Raw genomic sequence first — 24903 nt, 5'->3', positions numbered from 1 at the left:
ATTTGTTCTCCATTTTTATTTCAACTGTGAGCCCATGTGGAACTTGATTATTTTGTATCTACCCCAGCGCTTTGAACAGTGTTTGCCAAATTGTAAGTGCTTACCAAAATACCACTAATATTACTAAGATAGAATAATCGCCCCCACATTTATCGCTTTGGGCTGATTCTAGGAATGGAAAGCAAGCTCGATTCATTTCAGATTGGATGACATTTGAATCCCAGGCCTCCTCATGCAACCTTGTAAAGTCAATCCTTTCCTCCAGTTTATCACCCCACCCCCACCTCCCTCCACCCCGCGGCTCTCAGAGTGGAGATAAGAATGAATCACTAAACCTTCTGGGGGTATTGGGAGGATTATGCAGCATTTATGAGGCACTTTGAAGATTGAGAACTCTATGAATGGTAAAGGTATCATTCAGATTGAAATGAGGGCACTGCTGCCTTGGAGAAAGGTTTTTACTGACAGATAAAATGGTCCAAGTGTTTACTGTCCCCATGGTTCTCTGGTTCGCAAGCAAGTTAATGTTCGGGTTTTGTTTTGCAGAGCTAAACGACAAACCAGAAATCTGGAGTTGTGAATTGGATTCATTCAATCGTATTTATTGAGTGCTTACTATGTGCAGAGCATTGTACTCCCTCCCTGCCAATCAATCCATCAATCACCGCATCTATTGAACTCCTGTAGTAATAATAATACTGGTGTTAAGTGCTTACACCGTGTCAAGCACTGCTATAAGTACTGGGATAGATGCAAGCTAATCAGGTGGAACACAGTCCCTGACCCACATGGGGCTCTCAGTCTTAATCCCCATTTTACAGATGTGGTAACTGGAGGCACAGAGAAGTGAAGTCATTTGCCCAAGGTCACACAGCAGGCAAGTGGTGGAGCAAGGATTAGAACCCAGGTCCTTCTGACTCCCAAGCCTGTGCTCTAGCCGCTGGGCCTTGCTGCTTCCTGTCTGAATTAAGGGCTTAGAAGACTACAGTACAAACAGAATTAGTAGACATGATCCTTGACCCAAAGAGTTTACAATCTAGCAGGAGAGTTAGACAATTAAGTTAGAGAGGAGGAAGAAGGAATAGGCCATTGTAAGATATGCATAAAAAGTGGTGAACAGGCAGCCAACTAGATATAAACAGGGGAGATGAATTAGGGAGGGCCACCAGGAGATGTGATTTTAAATGACTTTGAAGATGGGGAGTGCTGGCGTTGGTGAATCTTGGCTGGGGGATTGGAATGAGGTGGGCATAGGGCACGTGAGGTAAATTTGGGCATCACCCTACCTCCTTGCCCACCGTGAGGACCAATGAACCCTGCAAAGGACTTCGAGTGGGCAGTAAGAAATGGAGAATCCTCCTTGACCTCTCAGCTGCCTTCGACACTGTGGCCCACCCCCTTCTCCTCAACACGCTATCCAACCTTGGCTTCACAGACTCCGTCCTCTCCTGGTTCTCCTCTTATCTCTCTGGCCATTCATTCTCAGTCTCCTTCTCGGGCTCCTCCTCCCCCTCCCATCCCCTTTCTGTAGGGGTTTCTCAAGGGGCAGTTCTTGGTCCCCTTCTGTTCTCTATCTACACTCACTCCCTTGGTGAACCCATTCGCTCCCATGGCTTCAACTATCATCACTACGCTGATGACACCCAAATCTACATCTTTGACCCTGCTCTCTCTCCCTCCCTTCAGGCTCAGGTCTCCTCCTACCTTCAGGACATCTTCATCTGGATTCATTCATTCATTCACTCATTCAATCGTATTTATTGAGCACTTACTGTGTGCAGAGCACTGTACTAAGTGCTTGGGAAGTACAAGTTGATGTCTGCCTGCCATCTGAAACTCAATATGTCCAAGCCTGAACTCCTTATCTTCCCTCCCAAACCCTGCCCTCTCCCTGACTTTCCCATCACTGTAGACGGCACTACCACCCTTCCCGTCCCGCAAGCCCACAACGTTGGTGTCATCCTCGACTCCACTCTCTTGTTCACCCCTCACATCTAATCCGTCACCAAGACCTGGTCTCTCCTCCACAACATCGCCAAGATCCGCCCATTCCTCTCCATCCAAACCGCTACCTTGTTGGGGAAGCAGAATGGCTCAGTGGAAAGAGCACGGGCTTTGGAGTCAGAGGTCATGGGTTCAAATCCCGGCCCCACCACATGTCTGCTGTGTGACCTTGGGCAAGTCACTTAACTTCTCTGAGCCTCAGTTACCTCATCTGTAAAATGGGGATTAAGACTGTGAGCCCCACGTGGGACAACCTGATCACCCTGTATCCACCCCAGCGCTTAGAACAGTGCTTTGCACATAGTAAGCGCTTAATAAATGCCATTATTATTATTATTATTATTATTATTATTCAATCTCTCATCCTATCCCGACTAGATTACTGCATCAGCCCCCTCTCTGATCTCCCATCCTCCTGTCTCTCCCCACTTCAGTCTACTTCACGCTGGCCCGGATCATCTTCGTGCAGAAACGCCCTGGGCATGTTACTCCCCTTCTCAAAAATCTCCAATGGCTGACAGTCAACCTACGCATCAAGCAAAAACTCCTCACTCTCGGCTTCAAGGCTGTCCATCACCTCACCCCCTCCTACTTCTCCTCCCTTCTCTCCTTCTCCAGCCCAGCCCGCACCCACCGCTCCTCTGCCGCTAACCTCCTCACTGTGCCTCGTTCTCGCCTGTCCCGCCGTCGACCCCCGGCCAACGTCCTCCCCCTGGCCTGGAATGCCCTCCCTCTGCACATCCGCCAAGCTGGCTCTCTTCCTCCCTTCAAAGCCCTACTGAGAGCTCTCCTCCTGCAGGAGGCCTTCCCAGACTGAGCCCCCTTTTTCCTCTCCTCCGCATCCCCCCCGCCCTACCTCCTTCCCCTCCCCACAGCACCTGTATATATGTTTGTACAGATTTATTACTCTATTTATTTTACTTGTATATATTTACTATTCTATTTATTTTGTTAATAATGTGCATCTAGCTTTATTTCTATTTATTTTGATGACTTGACACCTGTCCACATGTTTTGTTTTGTTGTCTGTCTCCCCCTTCTAGACTGTGAGCCCGTTGTTGGGTAGGGACCGCCTCTGTATGTTGCCAACTTGTACCTCCCAAGCGCTTAGTATAGTACTCTGCACACAGTAAGCACTCAGTAAATACGATTGAATGACTGAATGAATGTGAAACTGGAATAGAGTCTCAAGGGACCCTCACAGCTAGAGGTGGGAGGCAGAGGAAGGGCTGGCTAAAGATGCTGAGGGATCAGCCAGAAGAGACAAAGAAGAAAACCAAGAGAGGAATGCCCCCCAAAACGCCAGGCTCCGGGGAAAGGAGGGTCTGCAGGGCCAAAGCCCCGGAGATGGGCTAAAGTACAGAGGTCTTAGGTGATCTGGAACCAGATGGGGTGACTAGCTGGAGGGGGCAATGCCATTCAGAAAGGGCTTTTTCTTGTTTTTCTTATCTTAGGATGAGTGAAATAATAATAATAATAATAATAATAATAGTATTTGTTAAGCACTTACTATGTGCAAAGCACTGTTCTAAGCGCTGGGGGATACAAGGTGATCAGGTTGTCCCATGTAGGGCTCACAATCTTAATCCCCATTTTACAGATGAGGTAACTGAGGCCCAGAGAAGTGAAGTGACTTGCCCAAAGTCATACAGCTGACAATTGGCAGAGCCAGGATTTGAACCCATGACCTCTGACTCCAAAGCCCATGCTCTTTCCACTGAGCCACGCTGCTTCTCTATGTAGGTAGGACTGAAGGCAGAGGGTAAAGGGTCATCAGCAAGGGAGCACTTGAGGGTGGTCAAGGAGGGCAGAAGGGGAGGGTGCAGTCTTTTTAAAAGAGGTGGGGCAGGGTCAAAGGTACAGACAGAGGCGGTAGGAAGCCGATGACTGACCTCAAGACAGTTGAGGAAAAAGGATGTGGCTATGGGGGTGGGAGAGAGTTGGAGAGGTGAGGATGTGACTTTGATAAGCCCCTCGGGGCTATAAATGCCCAACACAATGGTAATAATGATAACTGTGGTATTTGTTAAGTGTTTACTATACGCCAGGCACTTTACTAAGCACTGGGGTGGGTACAAGCAAATCGGATTGGCGGACACAGTCTCTGCCCCATGCGGAGTTCACAGTCTCAATCCTCATTTTCCAAATGAGGTAACTGAGGCACAGAGAAATGAAGTGATTTACTCAAGGTCACACAGCAGACAACTGGCAGAGCCAGAATTAGAACCCATGACCTCCTGACTCACAGGCCTGTGCTCTATGCATTGTGCCATGCTGCTTCTGTGCTAGGCAACAACTGCTTCCCTTTCTACCATCCTTTGGGCAAAAACGAGCGGGCATTTTTCTGGCAGAGGCTGGAAGTATCCTGTAACCATGGCTACCTAGTTTGGGAGTCATGTAGCTCCCTCTAGATTATAAATTCTCTGGAGGCAGGGAACGTGTCTACCAACTCTGTTGTATTGCATTCCTCCCCCCCATCATCATCATCAATCGTATTTATTGAGCACTTATTATGTGCAAAGCACAGTACTAAGCGCTTGGGAAGTACAAATTGGCAACATATAGAGACAGTCCCTACCCAACAGTGGGCTCACAGTCTAAAAGGGGGAGACAGAGAACAAAACCAAACATACTAACAAAATAAAATAAATAGAATAGATATGTACAAGTAAAATAAATAAATAGAGTAATAAATGTGTTTGGTATAGTGCTCTGCACACAGTAAGCACTGTGGGAGAATTTTCATTATTGGACTTTTGTGGTTAGGGAATCAGCATGGCTCAGTGGAAAGAGCCCAGGCTTGGGAGTCAGAGGTCATGGGTTCTAATCCCAGCTCCGCCAATTGTCAGCTGTGTGACTTTGGGCAAGTCACTTAACTTCTCTGGGCCTCAGTTACCTCATCTGTAAAATGGGGATTAAGGCTGTGAGCCCCATATGGGACAACCTGATTACCTTGTATCCCTCCCAGAGCTTTGAACAGCGCTTGGCACATAGTAAGCGCTTAACAAATGCCATTATTATTATTATTATTATTATTATTCTAGGGGCAAACACAAAACTGCTTCTATCAGGCAGCAAGCAGAATCAAAGCAATCATTTTCAATACAGTTCAAGTGACACTTGTAGGGCGCATCCAGGGGTTGCCTCCTGCCCAGTAACACATAACACTAGCTCAAGACACCATGTCACTAATCCTTAAGAAATAAAACCTAAGTAACATTTTCTCTCAATGGCTATTGGACCATTTTATCGACATACTTGGAAATCATAGTCAAAGAACATTTGAAGAACATTTGGAGAAGCAGTGTGGCTCAGTGGAAAGAGCCCGGGCTTTGGAATCAGAGGTCATGGGTTCAAATCTCGGCTCTGCCAATTGTCAGCTGTGTGACTTCGGGCAAATCACTTAACTTCTCTGTGCCTCAGTTACCTCATCTGTAAAACGGGGATTAAGACTGTGAGCCCCCCCATGGTACAACCTGATCACCTTGTAACCTCCCAGCACTTAGACCAGTGCTTTGCACATAGTAAGCACTTAAAAAATGCCATTATTATTATTATAATTATTCGAAAGCATTTTAGCAGCAAACTTCACCTCTGGCCCCTTGGGGTTTTGTAGGTCTCCAGGAGGTGTCTTTTCCAATCATTTCTTATCTGGCTAACATATTTCGCTAGTTATTGTAGTCCTAAATCAAGAAAACTGAAAATCAGACCAGGCTGAATATTGTAATAATGATATAGTTGTTAAGCTCTTAATATATATCAAGTACTGTACTAAGCACTGAGGTAGATACAGGATAAGCAGGTCCCACATGGAGCTCACAGAGTGAGTATGACGGAGAACCGGCACTAAATCCCTATCTTCCAGATGAAGGAACTGAGGCCCAAAGAAGTTAAATGAGCTGCCCTAGATCACACAGCTGGCAAGTAGCGGAGCCGGGACTAGAACCCAGGGCATCTGGCACATAGCCAAGGGGCTGACAAGAAATGAGAAGGCACAGGAAGCCTTAATCTTCTGGGTTTTTTAATACAAGTCAAAGAATAACTCTGCCTGAAGTGCACCATGGGAGAAAAAACAACAAACAGATGCTGATCTGCCAGAACAACCATTTATAGACATGCGACAATAAATACCACTCCACCCTGTCTTTGGCAGCTGTCTGGGGACCGCCTTGCCTTTATTACTGATATCCTAAGGCACCTACACATTAAAATTTTTGCTAAGCCCCAATGAGCTAGATGCTGTCCATATCATGCAATCAGATGTGGTTTCTCTTGCTTCCTCTCTAAAGCTACCCTCTCCACCTGTGCTTCTGATCCCATCCCTTCATACCTTTTTAAAACACGCCTCCTTGTCTGCCATCTTCAACTGATCACTTTCTAATGGCTCCTTCCCCACTACTTTCAAACATACTTATGTTTCCCCTCTCCTAAAAAAACCAAAACTTCCCTTATCCCCACAGCTCCCTCCAGTTATCACCCACCTCCCTCCTACCACCCCTTTCCAAACTTCTTGAGAGTTGTTTCCACCCACTGTCTCCACTTTCTCTCCTCCAAATCTCTCTTAGATCCTCTCCAGTCTGGCTCCTGCCCCCTTCACTCCATTGAAGCAGCCCTCCCTGAAGTAACCAATGACCTTCTTCCTGCCAAATCTGATGGCCAACCTAATCCTCCTAGATCTCTCAGCTGTCTTGGACAATGCAGCCCACCCCTGTCTCCTTGAAACTTTATCCAACCTTGGATTCACTGTCACTGTCCTCTCTTGGTTCTCCTATCTGACTGCTCCTTCTCATTCTTCTTTTGCTGGATCCTCCTCTACCACCTACCCTCTGACAGTGAGTCCCTCAACGCTCCATTCTAGGTCCCCTTCTAACCTCCCTCTACACCCACTCCCTTGGAAAACTCATTTGCTCCCACAGCTTAACTACTATGTCTACACGGATAATTCTTAAATCTACACCTCCAGCCTCGATCATTCTCCTTCTCTACAGTCTCACATTTCCTCCTGCCTTCAAGACACCTCTACTTGGACTCTGCACTGACATGTCAAAATACACGTCCAAAAACAACCTCCTTATCTTTCCACCCAAACCATGTCCTCCCCCTGTCTTTCTCATCACTGTAGACACCACCACCATCCTCCCCATTTCACAAGCCCATAACCTTGGCATTGTCCTTGATTCATCTCTCTCATGGAGAAGCAGCATGGCATAGTGGATAGAGCATGGGCCTGGGAATCGGAAGGCCATAGCTCATAATCCCAGCTCCGCCACTTATCCGCTGTGTGACTTTGGGCAAGTCACTTCACTTCTCTGTGCTTCAATTACCTCATCTGTAAAGTGGGGATGGAGACTGTGAGCTCCTTGTGGGACTGGGACTGTGTCCAACCCAATTTGCTTTGTATCCACCCAGTGCTCAGTACAGTGCCTGGCACTTTGAAAGTGCTAAACAAAATACCACAATTATTACTCCACCCACATATTCAATCTGTCACAAAATCCTGTCAGTTCTACCTTCACTACATTGCTAAAATCCGCTCTTTCCCCTCCATCCAAATAGCTGATCCATGCACTTATACTTTCCCTCCTTGACTACGGCATCTCACTCCTCACCGACCTCCCAGCCTCCTGTCTTTCCCCGTGCTATTCCATACTTCCCTCTCCTGCATGAATCATTTACCAACAAAAACATTCAATCCACATTTCCTCACTCCTCAAAGAACCTCCACTGTCTGCTCATCCCGCTCGATATTGAACAGAAACTCCTTACCATTGGTATTAAAGCAATCAGCTCACCCCACCCTATTTTATCTCACTCATCTCCTACTCCAGCCCAGCCCACACACTCTGCTCCTCTAGCGCCAGCATACTCAGCGTGGCTCAGTGGAAAAAGCACGGGCTTTGGAGTCAGAGGGCATGGGTTCGAATCCCGGCTCCCCCACTTGTCAGCTGTGTGACTTTGGGCAAGTCTCTTCACTTCTCTGTCGCTCAGTTCCCTCATCTGTAAAAAGGGGATGAAGACTGTGAGCCCCATGTGGGACAACCTCATCACCTTGTATCTACCCCAGCACTTAGAACAGTGCTTTGCACATAGTAAGCACTTAATAAATGCCATTATTATTATTATTATTATTATACTCACTGTGCCCCAATCTCATCTATCTCACTGCCAAACCCTTTCCCACATCCCCCCTCTAGCCGAAAATTCCCTCCCTGTCTGTATACACCAGACTAACACTCTCTCCACCTTCAAAACCTTACTAAGGTCATATCTCCTCCAAAAGACCCTCTCTGATTAAGCCCTCCTTTCCCCAGCTCAATCTCCCTTCTGTATCATCTATGCACTTCAATCTGGAACTTCTGGACACCTGATATTTGCCCCATCCCCTACTCCCTACCCCACATACATATCTTTAAATTATATATTATAAATTGCTTATTTATTCATATTAATGTCCCGCTCCCCCTGTGGACTGTAAGCTCATTAAGGGCAGGAAACGTGTCTGGTAATTTTAACATACTGCACTCTCTAAATCACTTAGTACAGTGTTCGGCATATAGTAAGCACTCAATAAATACCACTGATTGATTGACCCAGACTGACAGGAGTAGCCCCGCAGGAAAGCAGAGGAAATCCTCCAAGAAAAGGGAAGGGCCCACTGAGTTCTGATGGAGCCAGCCGACGACAGAAACATCTCGGGTGGGTGTACTGAAGAGGCGGGAATGGACTTATCTCCCCTTCCCAGCTCACGGCAGTTATGTCCATAATTTATTTATTTGTATTAATGTCTGTCTCCCCCTCTCTACACTTTAAGCTCACTGTGGACAAGGAACGTGTCTGTTTATTGTTGTATTGTACTCTCCCAAGAGCTTAGTACAGTGCTGTGCACACAGTAAGCGCTCAATAAATACAACTGAATGAACGAATGAATGAATGACTTGAGGAGGGATTGAAGGAAGGTGGGGAAGTGCCTTGTCCAGTGTGAAAGGGAGTAGGGGAAAGGCATCTTCTACTAGCCCCTGGACTCGCAATGGAACATTCTGTCTCTTCCCCTTTCTGGAAATAAGAAGCAGCAACAGCAGCAGCACTTATTTTTTCCTCACCGCCACTTGTGCTGAATCCATGAACCTCAGTCCAAAGTAATCGTTTTCGATGAGATCCAGATGGTACATAATCTGATCAAAGAGTTCCTGTCCTTTGGCTTTTTTCTGAAATCACAAAGATAAACAAAATTTAATAACAATGTGGCTTCACAGAGCGCTGAAACAGAACAGAAAACAAGGCATAAAATAATTAACTTCCCCAGGTGCTTAATACAGTGCACTGCACTTAGTGGGTGCTCCTTATGTCATTCAACTACAAGGGAGGCAACATGCCTAGTGGAAGGAGCCCAAGCCTGGGAGTTTGAAGATCTGAGTTCTAATCCTGACTCTGCACTTGTATGCTGTGTGACCCTGGGCAAGTCACTTACCTTCTCTGGGCCTCAGTTCCCTCATCTGTAAAATGGGGATTAAAACCATGAGCCCTATGTGGGACATGGACTGTATCCAAACTGGTTAGCTTGTATCTCCCCAGAACTTAGTAGAGTGCCTGCCATGTAGTAAACACTTATCAAGTATCGTAAAAAAATTTTTAAAAATTAAATGAGTGGCAAGGTCGTAACTAGAACCCAGGTCTCCTGTCTCTCAATCCCACATTCTTTCCACTGGGCCACACTGCTTCCCACCCTCTTGCCAGCTGTGAAAGTAAGGTCATGGATTCTGATCCTGGCTCTATCACTTGTCTGCTGTGTGACCTTGGGCAAATCACTTCACTTCTCTGGGCCTCAGTTACCTCATCTGCAAAAATGGGGACCAAAAGACACATTCCCTGCCCACAATGAGCTCACAGTCTAGAGGAGGAGACAGGCATTAATAAACATAAATAAATAAATTACAGATATATACATATGTGTTGTGGGGATAGGAGGGAGAACGAATGAAGGAGGAAGTAAGAGCAACGTAGAAGGGAGTGGGAGAAGAGGAGAACTAGCTTTACTTCTATTTATTCTGGTGACTTGACACCTGTCCACATGTTTTGTTTTGTTGTCTGTCTCCCCCTTCTAGACTGTGAGCCCACTGTTGGGTAGGGACCGTATATGTTGCCGACTTGTACTTCCCAAGCGCCTAGTACAGTGCTCTGCACACAGTAAGTGCTCAATAAATATGATTGATTGATTAGTAAAGTGCCCTGCACACAGTAAGCGCTCAATAAACACGATTGAATGAATGAATGAGTGGAAGGCTTAACTCTGAGAGGGCTTCTTGGAGGAGATGTGCCTTCAATAAGGTTTTGTAAGGGGGAGATCAATTAACTGATATGAGGTGGGAGGGTGTTCCACGCCAGAGGCGGGCTGTGGGCAAGAGGTCGGCGGTAAGATAACCAAGACTGAGGTCAGCGTCATCATCATCAATCGTATTTATTGAGCGCTTACTGTGTGTAGAGCACTGTACTAAGCGCTTGGGAAGTTCAAGTTGGCAACATATAGAGACAGTACCTACCCAACAGTGGGCTCACAGTCTAAAAGGGGGGCTCACAGTCTAAAAGAGGGGGGGCAGTCTAAAGAGGAACTAACTGTGAGGGCTGGTGAGGTAGGAGGGGGTTGGAGTAGGAGAAGGAGGAGAGGTAGAAGAGGGTAATTCATTTCATTCAATTGTATTTATTGAGCGCTTACTGTGTGCAGAGCACTGTACTAAGCGCTTGGGAAGTACAAGTTGGCAACATAAGTGCTTTAAAGCCACTGGTGAGGAGCTTTAGTTTGATGCAGAGGTGGATGGACAACCACTGGAGTTTCTTTAGGAGTGGGGAAATAGGGTCTGAATGTTTTTGAAGGAAAATGATCCGGGCAGCAGAATGGAGTGTGGACTGGAGTGGGGAGAGAAGAAAGGCAGAGAGGGCAGCAAGGATGCTAAGACAATAATCAAGGAGGGGCAGAATAAGTGCTTGCATTTATGTGAGAGCAGTTTGGACGGAGAGGCAGGAGCTGATTTTGGTGATGTTGTGAAGGTGAAACTGACAGGATTTAGTGATGACTTGAATAGATGGGTGGAATGAGAGAGACGAGTCAAGTCAAATTGACTTGACGAGTCAAATTGACTTGACGAGACAAGTCAAACTGTTGCCAATTTGTACTTCCCAAGAGCTTAGTACAGTGCTCTGCACATAGTAAGCATTCAATAAATACGACTGATGATGATGATGAGTCAAGGAAAATGCCAAAGTTATGGGCTTGTGAGATAGGAAGGATGGTGGTGCTATCAACAGTGATGGGAAAGAGAGCGGGAGGTCAGGGTTTGAGTGGGAAGATAAGAAGTTCAGTTTTAGCTATATTAAATTTGAGGTGACAAGAGGACGTCCAAGTAGACATGTCTGTTTGGGCAGGGGGAAATGTGAGACTGTAGATTTGGATGTCAACAGCATAGAGGTGATAGTTGAAGCTGGGTGAGGGAATGAGTTTTCCAAGGGAGTGGGTGGATGGAGAAAAACAGGGGGTCCAGAACTGAACCTTGAGGGACCCCCACAGTTAGGGGAGGGGAAGCAGAGAAGGAGCCCACGAAAGAGACTCAGAATGAGTGGCCAAAGAGACAGGAGGAGAACAAGGGGAGGACAGTGTCAATGAAGCCAAGGTTGGATAATGTTTCCAGAAGAAGGGAGTGGTCGAGAGTGTCAAAGGCATCTACCCACCCTAGTGCTTAGTACAGTGCCTGGCACATGATAGGCCTTAACAATCAATCAATCAGTCAATCAATCGTATTTATTGAGCGCTTACTGTGTGCAGAGCACTGTACTAAGCACTTGGGAAGTACAAGTTGGCAACATGTAGAGACAGTCCCTACCCAACAGTGGGTTCACAGTCTAGAAATACCACAGTCTAACAAATACCACCACAATAGGAAAACTTCTAATTTGATTCCAGACCATAGAACAATAATAATGATAGCATTTATTAAGCACTTACTATGTGCAAAGCACTGTTGTAAGCGCTGGGGAGGTTACATGGTGATCAGGTTGTCCCACGGAGGGCTCACAGTCTTCATCCCCATTTTACAGATGAGGTAACTGAGGTGCAGAGAAGTTAAGTGACTTGCCCAAAGTCACACGGCTGACAAGCGGCGGAGCTGGGATTTGAACCGATGACCTCTGACTCCAAAGCCCGGGCTCTTTAAATGGAGCCATGCTGCTTCTCCAAAGTCTACTCCTTTGTCCAAGGTTCTGGTGGGGTCATTCATTCTTTCAATTGTATTTGAGTGCTTACTGTGTGCAGAACACTGTACTAAGCACTTAGGAGAGTACAATATAACAATAAACACGCACATTCCCTGTCTATAATGAGCTTTCAGTCTAGAGAGGGAAACAGATATTAATATAAATAAATTACAGCTATGTATACTAGTGCTGTGCGACTAGGAAGGGTGGGGGAGAGTAAAGGGAGCAAGTCAGGGTGATGCAGAAGGGAGTGGGAGAAGAGGAAAGGAAGGCTTAGTCAGGGAAGGCCTCTTGGAGGAGATGGGCCTTCAGTAAGGCTTTGAGGGGGTGGGGGAGAGTAACTGTCTGTGACATTTGAGGAAGGAGGGTGTGTGCTCTTCAGGAGAACCAAGAGGAGGAACTGATTAACGGTGTAAAGGAACAGGATCAGTTAATATGCAGCAGATATTTGAATACGGTCGCTCAATGCAGATGAGAAGCAGCGTGGCTCAGTGGAAAGAGCCCGGGCTTTGGAGTCAGAGGTCATGGGTTCAAATCCCGGCTCTGCCAATTGTCAGCTGTGTGACTTCGGGCAAGTCACTTCACGTCTCTGGGCCTCAGTTCCCTCATCTGTAAAATGGGGATTAAGACTGTGAGCCCCACGTGGGACAACCTGATCACCTTGTATCCCCCCCAGCGCTTAGAACAGTGCTTTGCACATAGTAAGGGCTTAACAAATACCATCATTATTATTATGATTATGAACTGCTTTTCAGAATGACCAATGTCCTATGGATGGACAATTAGTCTAGAAATCATCAAGAGTTTGGGCCAGCCTTCACGGGGGCTGCAGGAGCTCACTAAATTCTGTTACCTATGTTCTATATTTTCTAAGAAAATACAAGAACGAAAAAAGAGGGATGTAGAAACAAAACTCCCATAACCTGGCCACCCAAGTCACGCAGTCTTGACTTTACAGCACTCCATCCTCACTCTCACCTTCCTACTTCACCTCACTGATCTTCTACTAGTCAATCTTATTTATTGAGCGCTTGCTGTGTGCACAGCACTGTACTAAGCACTCGGGAGAGTTTAATATAACAATAACAGACACATTCCTTGCCCACAGTGAGCCCGCAGTCTAGAGGGGAGATGGACATTAATATAAATGAATAAATTACAGATAGGTACTAAATCCTACAACCCAGCCATCACACTCCGCTCCCTTAACAGCAACCTACTCATTGCACTGGATCTCATCTCTCCTGCCATGGACCCCACGTCCACATCTCTCCTTTCGACTCATTATCTGACAGACCACCACGCTCCCCACCTTCAAAGCCCTGGGAAAATCACAATAATAATAATAGTAATTATGGCATTTGTTAAGTGCTTACTATGTGCCAGGCCCATACAAAGCACTGAGGGGGATACAAATAAATCCGGCTGGACACTGTCCCTGTCCCATGTGAGGCTCCTAGTCTCAATCCCCATTTTACAGGTGAGGTAACTGAGGCACAGAGAAGTTAACTGACTTGCCCAAGGTCACAGCAGCAGACAAGCTAGGATTAGAACCCATGACCTTCTGACTCCCAGCCCATGCTCTATTCACTACACCATGCTGCTTCTCTCTTCCCTAAGCCTTCATTTTCCTAATTTACCCTCCCTCTTGTGTCACCTATGTTGGGGTATCTGTACCCCTGAGCATTCAATCTTCACTTCACTCTCAGCACTTATGTACATATCCTTATTCTCCACCATTTCCCCTACCTGTAATTTACTTTAACATCTGTCTTCCCATTCTAGTAAGCTCCTTGTGGGCTGAGATCAAGTGTACTGACTTCTATTTTATTGTAGTCTCCCAAGTGTTTAGTACAGTGCTCTGCACAGAGTTCAATAACTATTAGAGAAGCAGCATGGCTCAGTGGAAAGAGCCCGGGCTTTGGAGTCAGAGGTCATGGGTTCAAATCCCAGCTCCAAAAACTGTCAGCTGTGTGACTTTGGGCAAGTCACTTCACTTCTCTGTGCCTCAGTTCCCTCATCTGTAAAATGGGGACTAAGACTGTGAGCCCTCCGTGGGACAACCTGATCACCCTGGAACCTCCCCAGCACTGAGAACAGTGCTTTGCACATATTAAGCGCTTAACAAATACCATCACTCCTTCCTCTACCCTTCTTCCCCTTCCCATCCCCTCGCCCTACCTCCTTCCCCTCCCCACAGCACCTGTATATATGTTTGTACATATTTATTACTCTATTTATTTTATTTTGTTAATATGTTTTGTTTTGTTTTCTGTCTCCCCCTTCTAGACTGTGAGCCCACTGTCGGGTAGGGACCGTCTCTATATGTTGCCAACTTGTACTTCTCAAGCACTTAGTACAGTGCTCTGCACACAGTAAGTGCTCAATAAATACAACTGAATGAATGAACTATCACTGATGGGTTGACTGACCTTCAGAATTCATCTTAGTTCAACCCAAGGTATTTGTACCTCTTCCTGCTTATTATAAACTTCTTCCCGCTTCCACTATTTGCACATCACTTGTATCTTTCTCCCCTCAAACTCCTTGAAAGCAGAGAATACGTGTCTTCTTACTGTAAAATCATCAACTGAGAAGCAGCATGGCCTAATGGACAGAGCATAGGCCCAGGAATTTAAGGTCATGGGTTCTAATCCCAGCTCTCCCACTTGTCTGCTGTGTGACCTTGGGCAAGTCAATTTACTTCTCTGGCCCTCAGTTACCTCATCTGGACAATGGGGACTGAGACTGTGAGCCACATAGGATAAGGACTGTGTCCAACCTGATTTGCTTGTGTCCTCCCTGGTGCTTAGTACAGTGCCTGGCACATAGTAAGTGCTTAAATACCATTATTATTATTACCAATGACATTTATTGAGTGGTTTTATTAATTTTATTTTATTATTGTGTGCAATACACGGTACTAAGCGCTTGGGAGAGAACAATACAATGGAGTTGGTAGACACACAATCACTGCTCTGGAGGAGTTTACAGGCCAGAGGGGGAGTCTCTGGCTGAGACAGATGTTAAAATAAATTTTCGATATGGGAAATGGCAGAATGTAAGGCTATGTTCGTTAAGTGCTGTACTCTTCCAAGTGTTGAGTACAGTGCTTAGCACTCAATCCGTGCTCAACAGATATCACTGATGATTGACTGACGGTCCAAACCTCAATCTCTTTATGCATCTTGAAATCTTTATGGAATACCCTCTCAGGAACCAGAGGAGAAACCAAACTTTCTCCACCTCTCCATTCCATGTTAAGTAGGGATGCAGCCATTAAGACTGTAAATTTTTTTTTCTTAATGGTATTTGTTAAGCACTGACTATGTGCCAAGAACTGTACTTAGCAATGGGGTAGATACAGGATTATCACACAAGATAATCATTGTATTAATGAACTGTGTCCAACATCCCACAGGGGCTCACAGTCTTAAGCCCCATTTTACAGAGTTGGCTATGTTGCCAACTTGTACTTCCCAAGCGCTTAGTACAGTGCTCTGCACACAGTAAGTGCTCAATAAATACGATTGAATGAATGAATGAATGAATGAATGGAGGAAGTACCTCTGTAAAGCAGCGGGAAGCAGCGTGGCCCAGTGGAAAGAGCATGGGCTTTGGAGTCAGAGGTCATGGGTTCAAACCCTAAAAAAACCCTCTCTTGACCCCAACTCACCTTCTAGTTATCGTCCCATATCCCTCCTACCATTCCTTTCCAAACTCCTTGAACGAGTTGTCTACACGCGCTGCCTAGAATTCCTCAACAACAACTCTCTCCTCGACCCCCTCCAGTCTGGCTTCCGTCCCCTTCATTCCACGGAAACTGCCCTCTCAAAGGTCACCAATGACCTCCTGCTTGCCAAATCCAACGGCTCATACTCTGTCCTAATCCTCCTCGACCTCTCAGCTGCCTTTGACACTGTGGACCACCCCCTTCTCCTCAACACGTTATCTGACCTTGGCTTCACAGACTCCGTCCTCTCCTGGTTCTCCTCTTATCTCTCCGGTCGTTCTTTCTCAGTCTCTTTTGCAGGCTCCTCCTCCCCCTCCCATCCTCTTACTGTGGGGGTTCCCCAAGGTTCAGTGCTTGGTCCCCTTCTGTTCTCAATCTACACTCACTCCCTTGGTGACCTCATTCGCTCCCACGGCTTCAACTATCATCTCTACGCTGATGACACCCAGATCTACATCTCTGCCCCTGCTCTCTCCCCCTCCCTCCAGGCTCGCATCTCCTCCTGCCTTCAGGACATCTCCATCTGGATGTCCGCCCGCCACCTAAAGCTCAACATGTCGAAGACTGAGCTCCTTGTCTTCCCTCCCAAACCTTGTCCTCTCCCTGACTTTCCCATCTCTGTTGACGGCACTACCATCCTTCCCGTCTCACAAGCCCGCAACCTTGGTGTCATCCTCGACTCCGCTCTCTCATTCACCCCGCACATCCAAGCCGTCACCAAAACCTGCCGGTCTCAGCTCCGCAACATTGCCAAGATCCGCCCTTTCCTCTCCATCCAAACCGCTACCCTGCTCATTCAAGCTCTCATCCTATCCCGTCTGGACTACTGCACCAGCCTTCTCTCTGATCTCCCATCCTCGTGTCTCTCTCCACTTCAATCCATACTTCATGCTGCTGCCCGGATTATCTTTGTCCAGAAACGCTCTGGGCATATTACTCCCCTCCTCAAAAACCTCCAATGGCTACCGATCAATCTGCGCATCAGGCAGAAACTCCTCACCCTGGGCTTCAAGGCTGTCCATCCCCTGGCCCCCTCCTACCTCACCTCCCTTCGCTCCTTCTCCAGCCCAGCCCGCACCCTCCGCTCCTCTGCCGCTAATCTCCTCACCGTACCTCATTCTTGCCCATCCCGCCGGCGACCCCCGGCCCACGTCCTCCCCCTGGCCTGGAATGCCCTCCCTCCACCCATCCGCCAAGCTAGCTCTCTTCCTCCCTTCAAGGCCCTACTGAGAGCTCACCTCCTCCAGGAGGCCTTCCCAGACTGAGCCCCCTCCTTCCTCTCCCCCTCGCCTCCCTCTCCATCCCCCGTCTTACCTCCTTCCCTTCCCCACAGCACCTGTATATATGTATATATGTTTGTACATATTTATTACTCTATTTATTTATTTATTTTACTTGTACATATCTATTCTATTTATTTTATTTTGTTAGTATGTTTGGTTTTGTTCTCTGTCTTCCCCTTCTAGACTGTGAGCCCACTGTTGGGTAGGGACTGTCTCTATATGTTGCCAACTTGTACTTCCCAAGCACTTAGTACAGTGCTCTGCACACAGTAAGCGCTCAATAAATACGATTGATTGATTGACTTCAGGCAAGTTGCCTAACTTCTCTGTGCCTCAGTGACCTCATCTGTAAAATGGGGATTAAAACCGTGAGCCCCCCGTGGGACAACCTGATCACCTTGTAACCTCCCCAGCGCTTAGAACAGTGCTTTGCACATAGTAAGCGCTTAACAAATACCAACATCATTATTATTGTTACCTGAGACCCAGAGAAGTGATTTGCCTAAGGTCCCACTGCAGACAAGTGGCAGAGCCAGGATTAGAACCCAGGTCCACCTGACTCCCAGGCCCAAGATCTAGCCATTAGATTATGCTGTTTCTCCTGTAGACAGGGAACGTGTCTGCCAACCCTGCTGCACTGTAGTCTTCCAAGAGTTTAGTACAGTGCTCTGCACATAAGAAGCACTCAATAAATACCATTGATGATGATGATGGAGAATCACTTATTTAATGGTAATCTTCTCACCATGCCTCCATCTAGTCTATCTCACCACTCACTCCTTGCCTGTGTCCTGCCACTGGCCTGGAATACCCTCCCCCGTCAAATCCGCCAATTACCCTTCCCTGCTTCCAAGTCTTATTGAAGGCACATTTCCTCCAAGAAGCCTTCACTAAACCCTTCTCCCACTCCCTTCTGTGTCTTTTAGACTGTGAGCCCACTGTTGGGTAGGGACTGTCTCTATATGTTGCCACCTTGTACTTCCCAAGCGCTTAGTACAGTGCTCTGCACACAGTAAGCGCTCAATAGAATTGATTGATTGATCCTGACTTGTTCCCTTTCTTCTCCCCGCCCCCAGCCCCACAGCACTTTCAGCATATCTGTAATTTATTTATACTATTTACTTCTATTAATGTCTTTGTCTCCCCCTCTCTAGACTGTAAGCTTGTTGTGGGTAGGGAATGTTGCTGTTTATTATTGGATTGTGCTCTCCCAAGAGCTTAGTACAGTGCTCTGCACACAGTAAGTGCTCAATAAACACTACTGATTGAATGAACTGATAAATAAAATTGAATGAATGAATGCAAGTTAGTTGTGGATAAGGAATGTGTCTGCTTATTACTGTATTGTACTCTCCCAAGCGTTTAGTCCAGTGCTCTGCACACAGTAAGCACTCAATAAATACGATTGATTGATTGATCCTCCACCCCACCCCTGGGCATTCCTGACCCCGCTCTGCTCCCATGGGTGAGTTTTCCTGCCCTGTAGAAAAATGTCAGCTCAAATCTTTGTGTAGAGGCCACAGGCAAACTCTACCTCTTCCCTCCCCTAAATCAACCAACCAATCAATGCTATTTGAGTTGGTAAACAACTCAGTTTAAGTCTGAGAGGGAGTCCCTTAGGCTAAAATAATAATAATTAGAGGCCCCAGAACATCCCTGCGAAGCAGCATAGCCGAGTAGATAGAGCCCAGCCTGGGAGTCAGAATTCTAAACCCAGCTGTGTGACCTTGGGGAAATCACTTCATTTCTCTGGGCTTCAGTTACCTCATCTGTAAAATGGGGCTTTGGACTGCGAGCCCTACATGGGATAGGGACTGTGTCCAACTCGATTTGCTTGTATTCACCCCAGCATTTAGTACAGTGCCTGATACACAGTAAGCGCTAAAAAACCATAATTACTATCATCATCTCCAAGGAATTCCCCAACTATGCCATCATTTCCTCTATCTGCCCTCCCTTTTGTGTCACTTACACCCGATTGTTCCTTTTAATAATAATAATAACAATAATAATGATAGCATTTATTAAGTGCTTACTATGTGCAAAGCACTGTTCTAAGCGCTGGGGAGGTCACGAGGTGATCAGGTTGTCCCACGGGGGGCTCACAGACTTCATCCCCATTTTACAGATGAGGTCACTGAGGCACAGAGAAGTGAAGTGACTTGCCCAAAGTCACACAGCTGGCAATTGGCGGAGCCGGGATTTGAACCCATGACCTCTGACTCTTTCCACTGAGCCATGCTGCTTCTCAAATACTTGATATTCACCCAACAGGACTTGGGTACAGTGAGCCCACTGTTGGGTAGGGACCGTCTCTATACGTTGCCAACTTGTACTTCCCAAGCGCTTAGTACAGTGCTCTGCACACAGTAAGCGCTCAATAAATACGATTGAATGAATGAATGAATATCCCAAGTTTATCTTGATGTCTTTCTCCCACTCTAGACCAAGTTCCTGTGGGCAGGGAACATGTCTATCGCTTGTATTGTACTAACTTAATAATCATTTTGGTATTTGTTAAGTGCTTACTACGTGCAAAGCACTGTACTAAGCGCTGGAAGTGCTTAGTACAATGCTTGGCACGTAGTAAGCGCTTAACAAATACCATCATTATTCTTACAATGCTCTGCACAGCACTGAGACCCCAGAGAAATTAAGTGGCTTGCCCAAGGTCACACAGCAGATGAGTGGATGAGTCGGAATTAGAACCCAGAACCGTCCGACTCTCAGGCCCGTGCTCTATCCACTAGGCCACGTCTGATCACAGCGTGGCTCAGTGGAAAGAGCCCAGGCTTGGAAGTCAGAGGTCATGGGTTCTAATCCCGCTCTGCCACTTGCCAGCTGTGTGACCTTGGGCAAGTCATTTCACTTCTCTGTGCCTCAGTGACCTCATCTGTACAATGGGAGTTAAGACTATGAGCCCCATGGGGACAACCTGATTACCTTGTATTTACCCCAGTGCTTAGAACAGTGCTTGGCACATAGTAAGTGCTTAACAAATACCATTATTATTATTATTATTACTAGCAGTGCAAAATATGCTCTAAAAATTGGGAATTTTGTAAGGTGGGGAGATAGGATGTCATCATCAATTGTATTTATTGAGCGCTTACTGTGTGCAGAGCACTGTACTAAGCGCTTGGGAAGTACAAGTTGGCAACATACAGAGACAGTCCCTACCCAACACTGGGCTCACAGTTTAACACAACCTAAAAACATATCCTGAAAGAAAATTAAATAAAGAAAATCGAGCTTGTAGATGTGAAAAAGTCACAAATCTGAACCTACGGGCTCAACTTGAAGCTGCTTTTTATTCATTCAATCGTATTTACTGAGCGCTTACTGTGTGCACAGCACTGTACTAAGCGCTTGGAAAGTACCATTCGGCAACATTTAGACAGTCCCTACCCAGCAACGGGCTCACAGTCTAGAAATCGCCAAACCCCGAAACCAAACCAGTTTATCATTCCTGGTGAGCTAAATCTGGATTTAAAGCCAGAAGGGTCAGGTTTCACATAATACGTGTGCAAACCCCACAGTATGTTTCGATTTGTAATATTTACAATAAAAATAAAAGTCCTCACCACCAGTTGAGTAATCTTTGATTGCTTAAGCCTCAAGCTTTACAGCAGGAAACCACAGTTACAGCAATTACTAGATAAAAGCCACAATCCTTTACTTTCGAAGAACAAGCTAAGCACTTACAGCAGAGGCAGGATGCAGGTCAATAATAATTTCCCCTAAATTGGGCGCATTTAATTATCTACAGTCCCCCAGGGACCAATTTACACAGTTTTCCTATGTTTTATGTAGATCCGAGATCACAGGATGAAGTAGAAAAACCAGAACTCCAACTCTCCGCCCAAAGAAGCGAATGAAACCTTCTCAACCAGGATATTTTTCCTGGATAATCAGACCCTACAGACATAATTTAATCTTTTCTTGGTCATCGGATATCCAAGATTAAGGATAACTTAAAAGCGGTTGCTTGCGGACAAGGAGGACGAAACAAAGAAGTAGTGTAGCCTAGTAAATAATAATAATAATAATGGCATTTATTAAGCACTTCCTATGTGCAAACCACTGTTCTAAGTGCTGGGAAGGTTACAAGGTGATCAGGTTGTCCCACGGGGGGCTCACAGTCTTAACCCCCATTTTACAGATGAGGTAACTGAGGCACAGAGAAGTTAAGTGACTTGCCCAAAGTCACACAGCTGACAATTGGCGGAGCCGAGATTTGAACCCATGACCTCTGACTCCAAATCCCGTGCTCTTTTCCACTGAGCCACGCTGCTTCTCTAGTAGATAGAACATGGGCCTGGGCGTAAGAAGGACCTAGGTTCTAAACCCAGCTCTGCCAATTGCTTGCTGTGTGACCTTGGGCAAGTCACTTAACTTTTCTGTACCTCGGTTTCCTCATTGGTAAAATGGGGATTAGGACAGCTTCATGTGGTATAGAGATTGTGCCCAACCTGATTAGCCTGTATCTACCCCAGTGCTTAGTACAGTGCCAGGCACATAATAAACGCTTAGCAAATACCATAAAAAAGGACACAATTCCCAGCAATCAACCAGCAGAGCTAAACCCATTCCATGCTCCTTTCTGGCTGCCCCATTTGCCCTGTCTGCTCTATTGCTATACTGTGCTCTCCCGAGCGCTCAGCACAGTGCTCTGAACACAGTACATGCTCGCTCAATAAATACAATTGACATACTCAGTTTTGCTACATTCAAGACTTTTAAAAAAATCGGCTGACAGACCCAACAAAGCATAACAAGACACTTCCAAATAGCAGAGACCCGGCAGATCAAATCCTGGGGTGGGGGGTCCAACTCGGCTGCCCTCTCTGTTTGCCCCTCTTGGGCAAGTGAAAAGACTGGATGATAAGAGGATAGCCAAAGAGCTGTTGTATGGATGTAATAAGACCCACACATCATCATCATCATCATCAATCGTATTTATTGAGCGCTTACTGTGTGCAGAGCACTGTACTAAGCGCTTGGGAAGTACAAATTGGCACACATGCTAGGAGACCAGGAAAAACAGTTTAGAGGTGCCGCGAAGCACACTGGAAAACATCAGCACGGGATTTTTCTGTCTGTTACTTGCAGGCACGTGGACAGGGAATGTGCCTTACCAGCTCTGCTGTACTGCACTCTCCCAAGCACTTGGTACAGTGCTCTCTGCACACAGTAAGCGCTCAATAAACACAAATGAATGAATACAGTGCTCTGCACACAGAAAGCATTCAATAACTACGATTTACTGATTGACTACTGATCAGTAGCTTCAGAGTCTGACGCAACGGGAGACCAAGTTTATTTTAATACATGCTATGAGCCTAGAAATACCACCCAAGGAATAATCCTCTGCTACTCAGATACACCGTTCCAATCCAGGTTCATCTCATGATAGACAAAACAGCGTTTCAGGGTGCTTGCTTTAAACCTGTCACACTTAAGTTTCAATGGGGAACTCCTCACGCGCAACTGTTTTAGTGAACAAGATTCTGGGTTAATTCATTCAATCGTATTTACTGAGCACTTACGACGTGCAGAGCGCTGTACTAAGTGCTTGGGCCAGTACAACAGAATTAGCAGGCATGTTCCCCGCCCATAATGAGTTTACAGTCAAGGGGGAGACAGGCATTAATATGACGATGATGATGGTACGTGTTAAGCGTTTGCTGTGTGCCAACAGGCACTGTACTAAGTGCTGGGGTGGATACAAGCAAATCCAGTTGGGCACAGTCCCTGTCCCATGTGGGGCTCACAGTCTCAATCCCCACTGTACAGGTGAGGTAACTGAGGGCCAGAGAAGTGAAGTGACTTGCCCAAGGTCACACAGCAGACGAATGGCGGAGCTGGGATTAGAACCCATGACCTTCTGACTCCCGGGCCCATGCTCTACCCACTAGGCAATGCTGCTTCTCATGACGAATAAATAAGTCATTTATAATAATAATGGCATTTATTAAGCGCTTACTGTGTGCAAAGCACTGTTCTAAGCACTGGGGAGGTTACAAGGTGATCAGGTTGTCCCACGGGGGGCTCACAGTCTTAATCCCCATTTTACAGATGAGGTAACTGAGGCCCAGAGAAGTGAAGTGACTTGCCCAAAGTCACACAGCTGACAAGTGGTGTTGCTGGGATTTGAACCCATGACCTCTGACTCATTCATTCAATCGTATTTACTGAGCGCTTACTGTGTGCAGAGCGCTGTACCAAGCACTTGGGAAGTACAAGTTGGCAACATAGAGAGACGGTCCCTACCCAACAGCGGGCTCACAGTCTAGAAGGGGGAGGCAGACAACAAAACATATTAACAAAATAAAATAAATAGAATAGTAAATATGTACAAGTAAAATAAATAGTCATAAATTTGTACAAACATATATACAGGTGCTGTGGGGAGGGGAAGGAGGTAGGGCGGGGAGATGGGGAGGGCCCGGGCTCTTTCCACTGAGCTCTGGGCTTCTCTATTGCAGCTGAGAAGCAGCGTGGCTCAGGTGAAGCAGCGTGGCTCAGTGGAAAGAGCCCGGGCTTTGGAGTCAGAGGTCATGGGTTCAAATCCCGGCTCCGCCAATTGTCTGCTGTGTGACTTTGGGCAACTCACTTAACTTCTCTGGGCCTCAGTTCCCTCATCTGTAAAATGGGGATTAAGACTGTGAGCCCCCTGTGGGACACCTGATCACCTCGTAACCTCCCCAGCGCTTAGAACAGTGCTTTGCACATAGTAAGCACTTAATAAATGCCATCATTATTATTATTATAATACACAATTTAAAGATATGGACAAATGTGCTGTGGGGTTGGGGGGGGGGGGGGGTGAATAACGAGTGTCCAAAGGTCACAGGTTGAGGTGCATAGATGAGGCAGAAGGGGCAACTTGTACTTCCCAAGCGCTTAGTACAGTGCTCTGCACACAGTAAGCGCTCAATAAATACGATTGATTGATTGATTGAGAGGGCTAACTGGGGAAAAGAGGCTTAATTGGGAAAGGCCTCTGCTTTGAAGGTGCAGAGAGTGGTGGTCTGGCGTATATGGAGCAGGAGGGAGTTCCAGGCCAGGGGGAGGATGTGGGAAAGGGGTCAGCAGTGAGATAGATCATCATCATCATCATCATCATCAACAATCGTATTTATTGAGCGCTTACTGTGTGCAGAGCACTGTACTAAGCGCTTGGGAAGTACAAGCTGGCAACATATAGAGACAGTCCCTACCCACTGGGCTCACAGTCTAGAAGGGGGAGAAAGAGAACAAAACCAAACATACTAACAAAATAAAATAAATAGAATAGATAGGTACAAGTAAAATAAATAAAAATAGAGTAATAAATATGTACAAACATCAGGACACAGAGAGCAAGATGGTGCTAGAGGAACAGATGTGTGGGCTGGGCTGGAATAGGACATTAGTGACGGGAGGTAGGATGGGGCGAGCAGACAGTGCTTTGAAAGCAATGGATAGGAGAAGCAGCATGGCGTAGTCGATAGAGCCCAAGCCTTAGAGACCGAAGGCCATGGGTTCTAATCCCGGCTCTACTACTTGTGTCGTGCGTGACCTTGGGCAAGTCACTTCACTTCTCTGTGCCTCAGTTACCTCAGACTGTGACCCCCAATCAATCGTATTTACTGAGCG

General features: G+C 46.4%; 1 protein-coding gene across 4 annotated transcripts in view; it reads right to left on the bottom strand.

The window, feature by feature from the left end:
- EPB41L5 (erythrocyte membrane protein band 4.1 like 5) overlaps positions 1-24903 on the bottom strand; it is a 208626-nt gene that overhangs the window by 149456 nt on the left and 34267 nt on the right. For all 4 annotated transcript variants that reach the window (XM_038743312.1, XM_038743330.1, XM_038743337.1 and 1 more), the window contains exon 3: positions 9105-9209. In XM_038743312.1, the coding sequence (XP_038599240.1) occupies positions 9105-9209 (105 nt within the window). The remainder of the gene's footprint in view (positions 1-9104; positions 9210-24903) is intronic.

This window comes from Tachyglossus aculeatus, chromosome 1 (assembly GCF_015852505.1).
Source record: "Tachyglossus aculeatus isolate mTacAcu1 chromosome 1, mTacAcu1.pri, whole genome shotgun sequence".
Lineage (NCBI taxonomy): Eukaryota > Metazoa > Chordata > Mammalia > Monotremata > Tachyglossidae > Tachyglossus > Tachyglossus aculeatus.
Note: the sequence above shows the minus strand (reverse complement) of the source record. Positions and strands in the feature narration are given on the sequence as shown.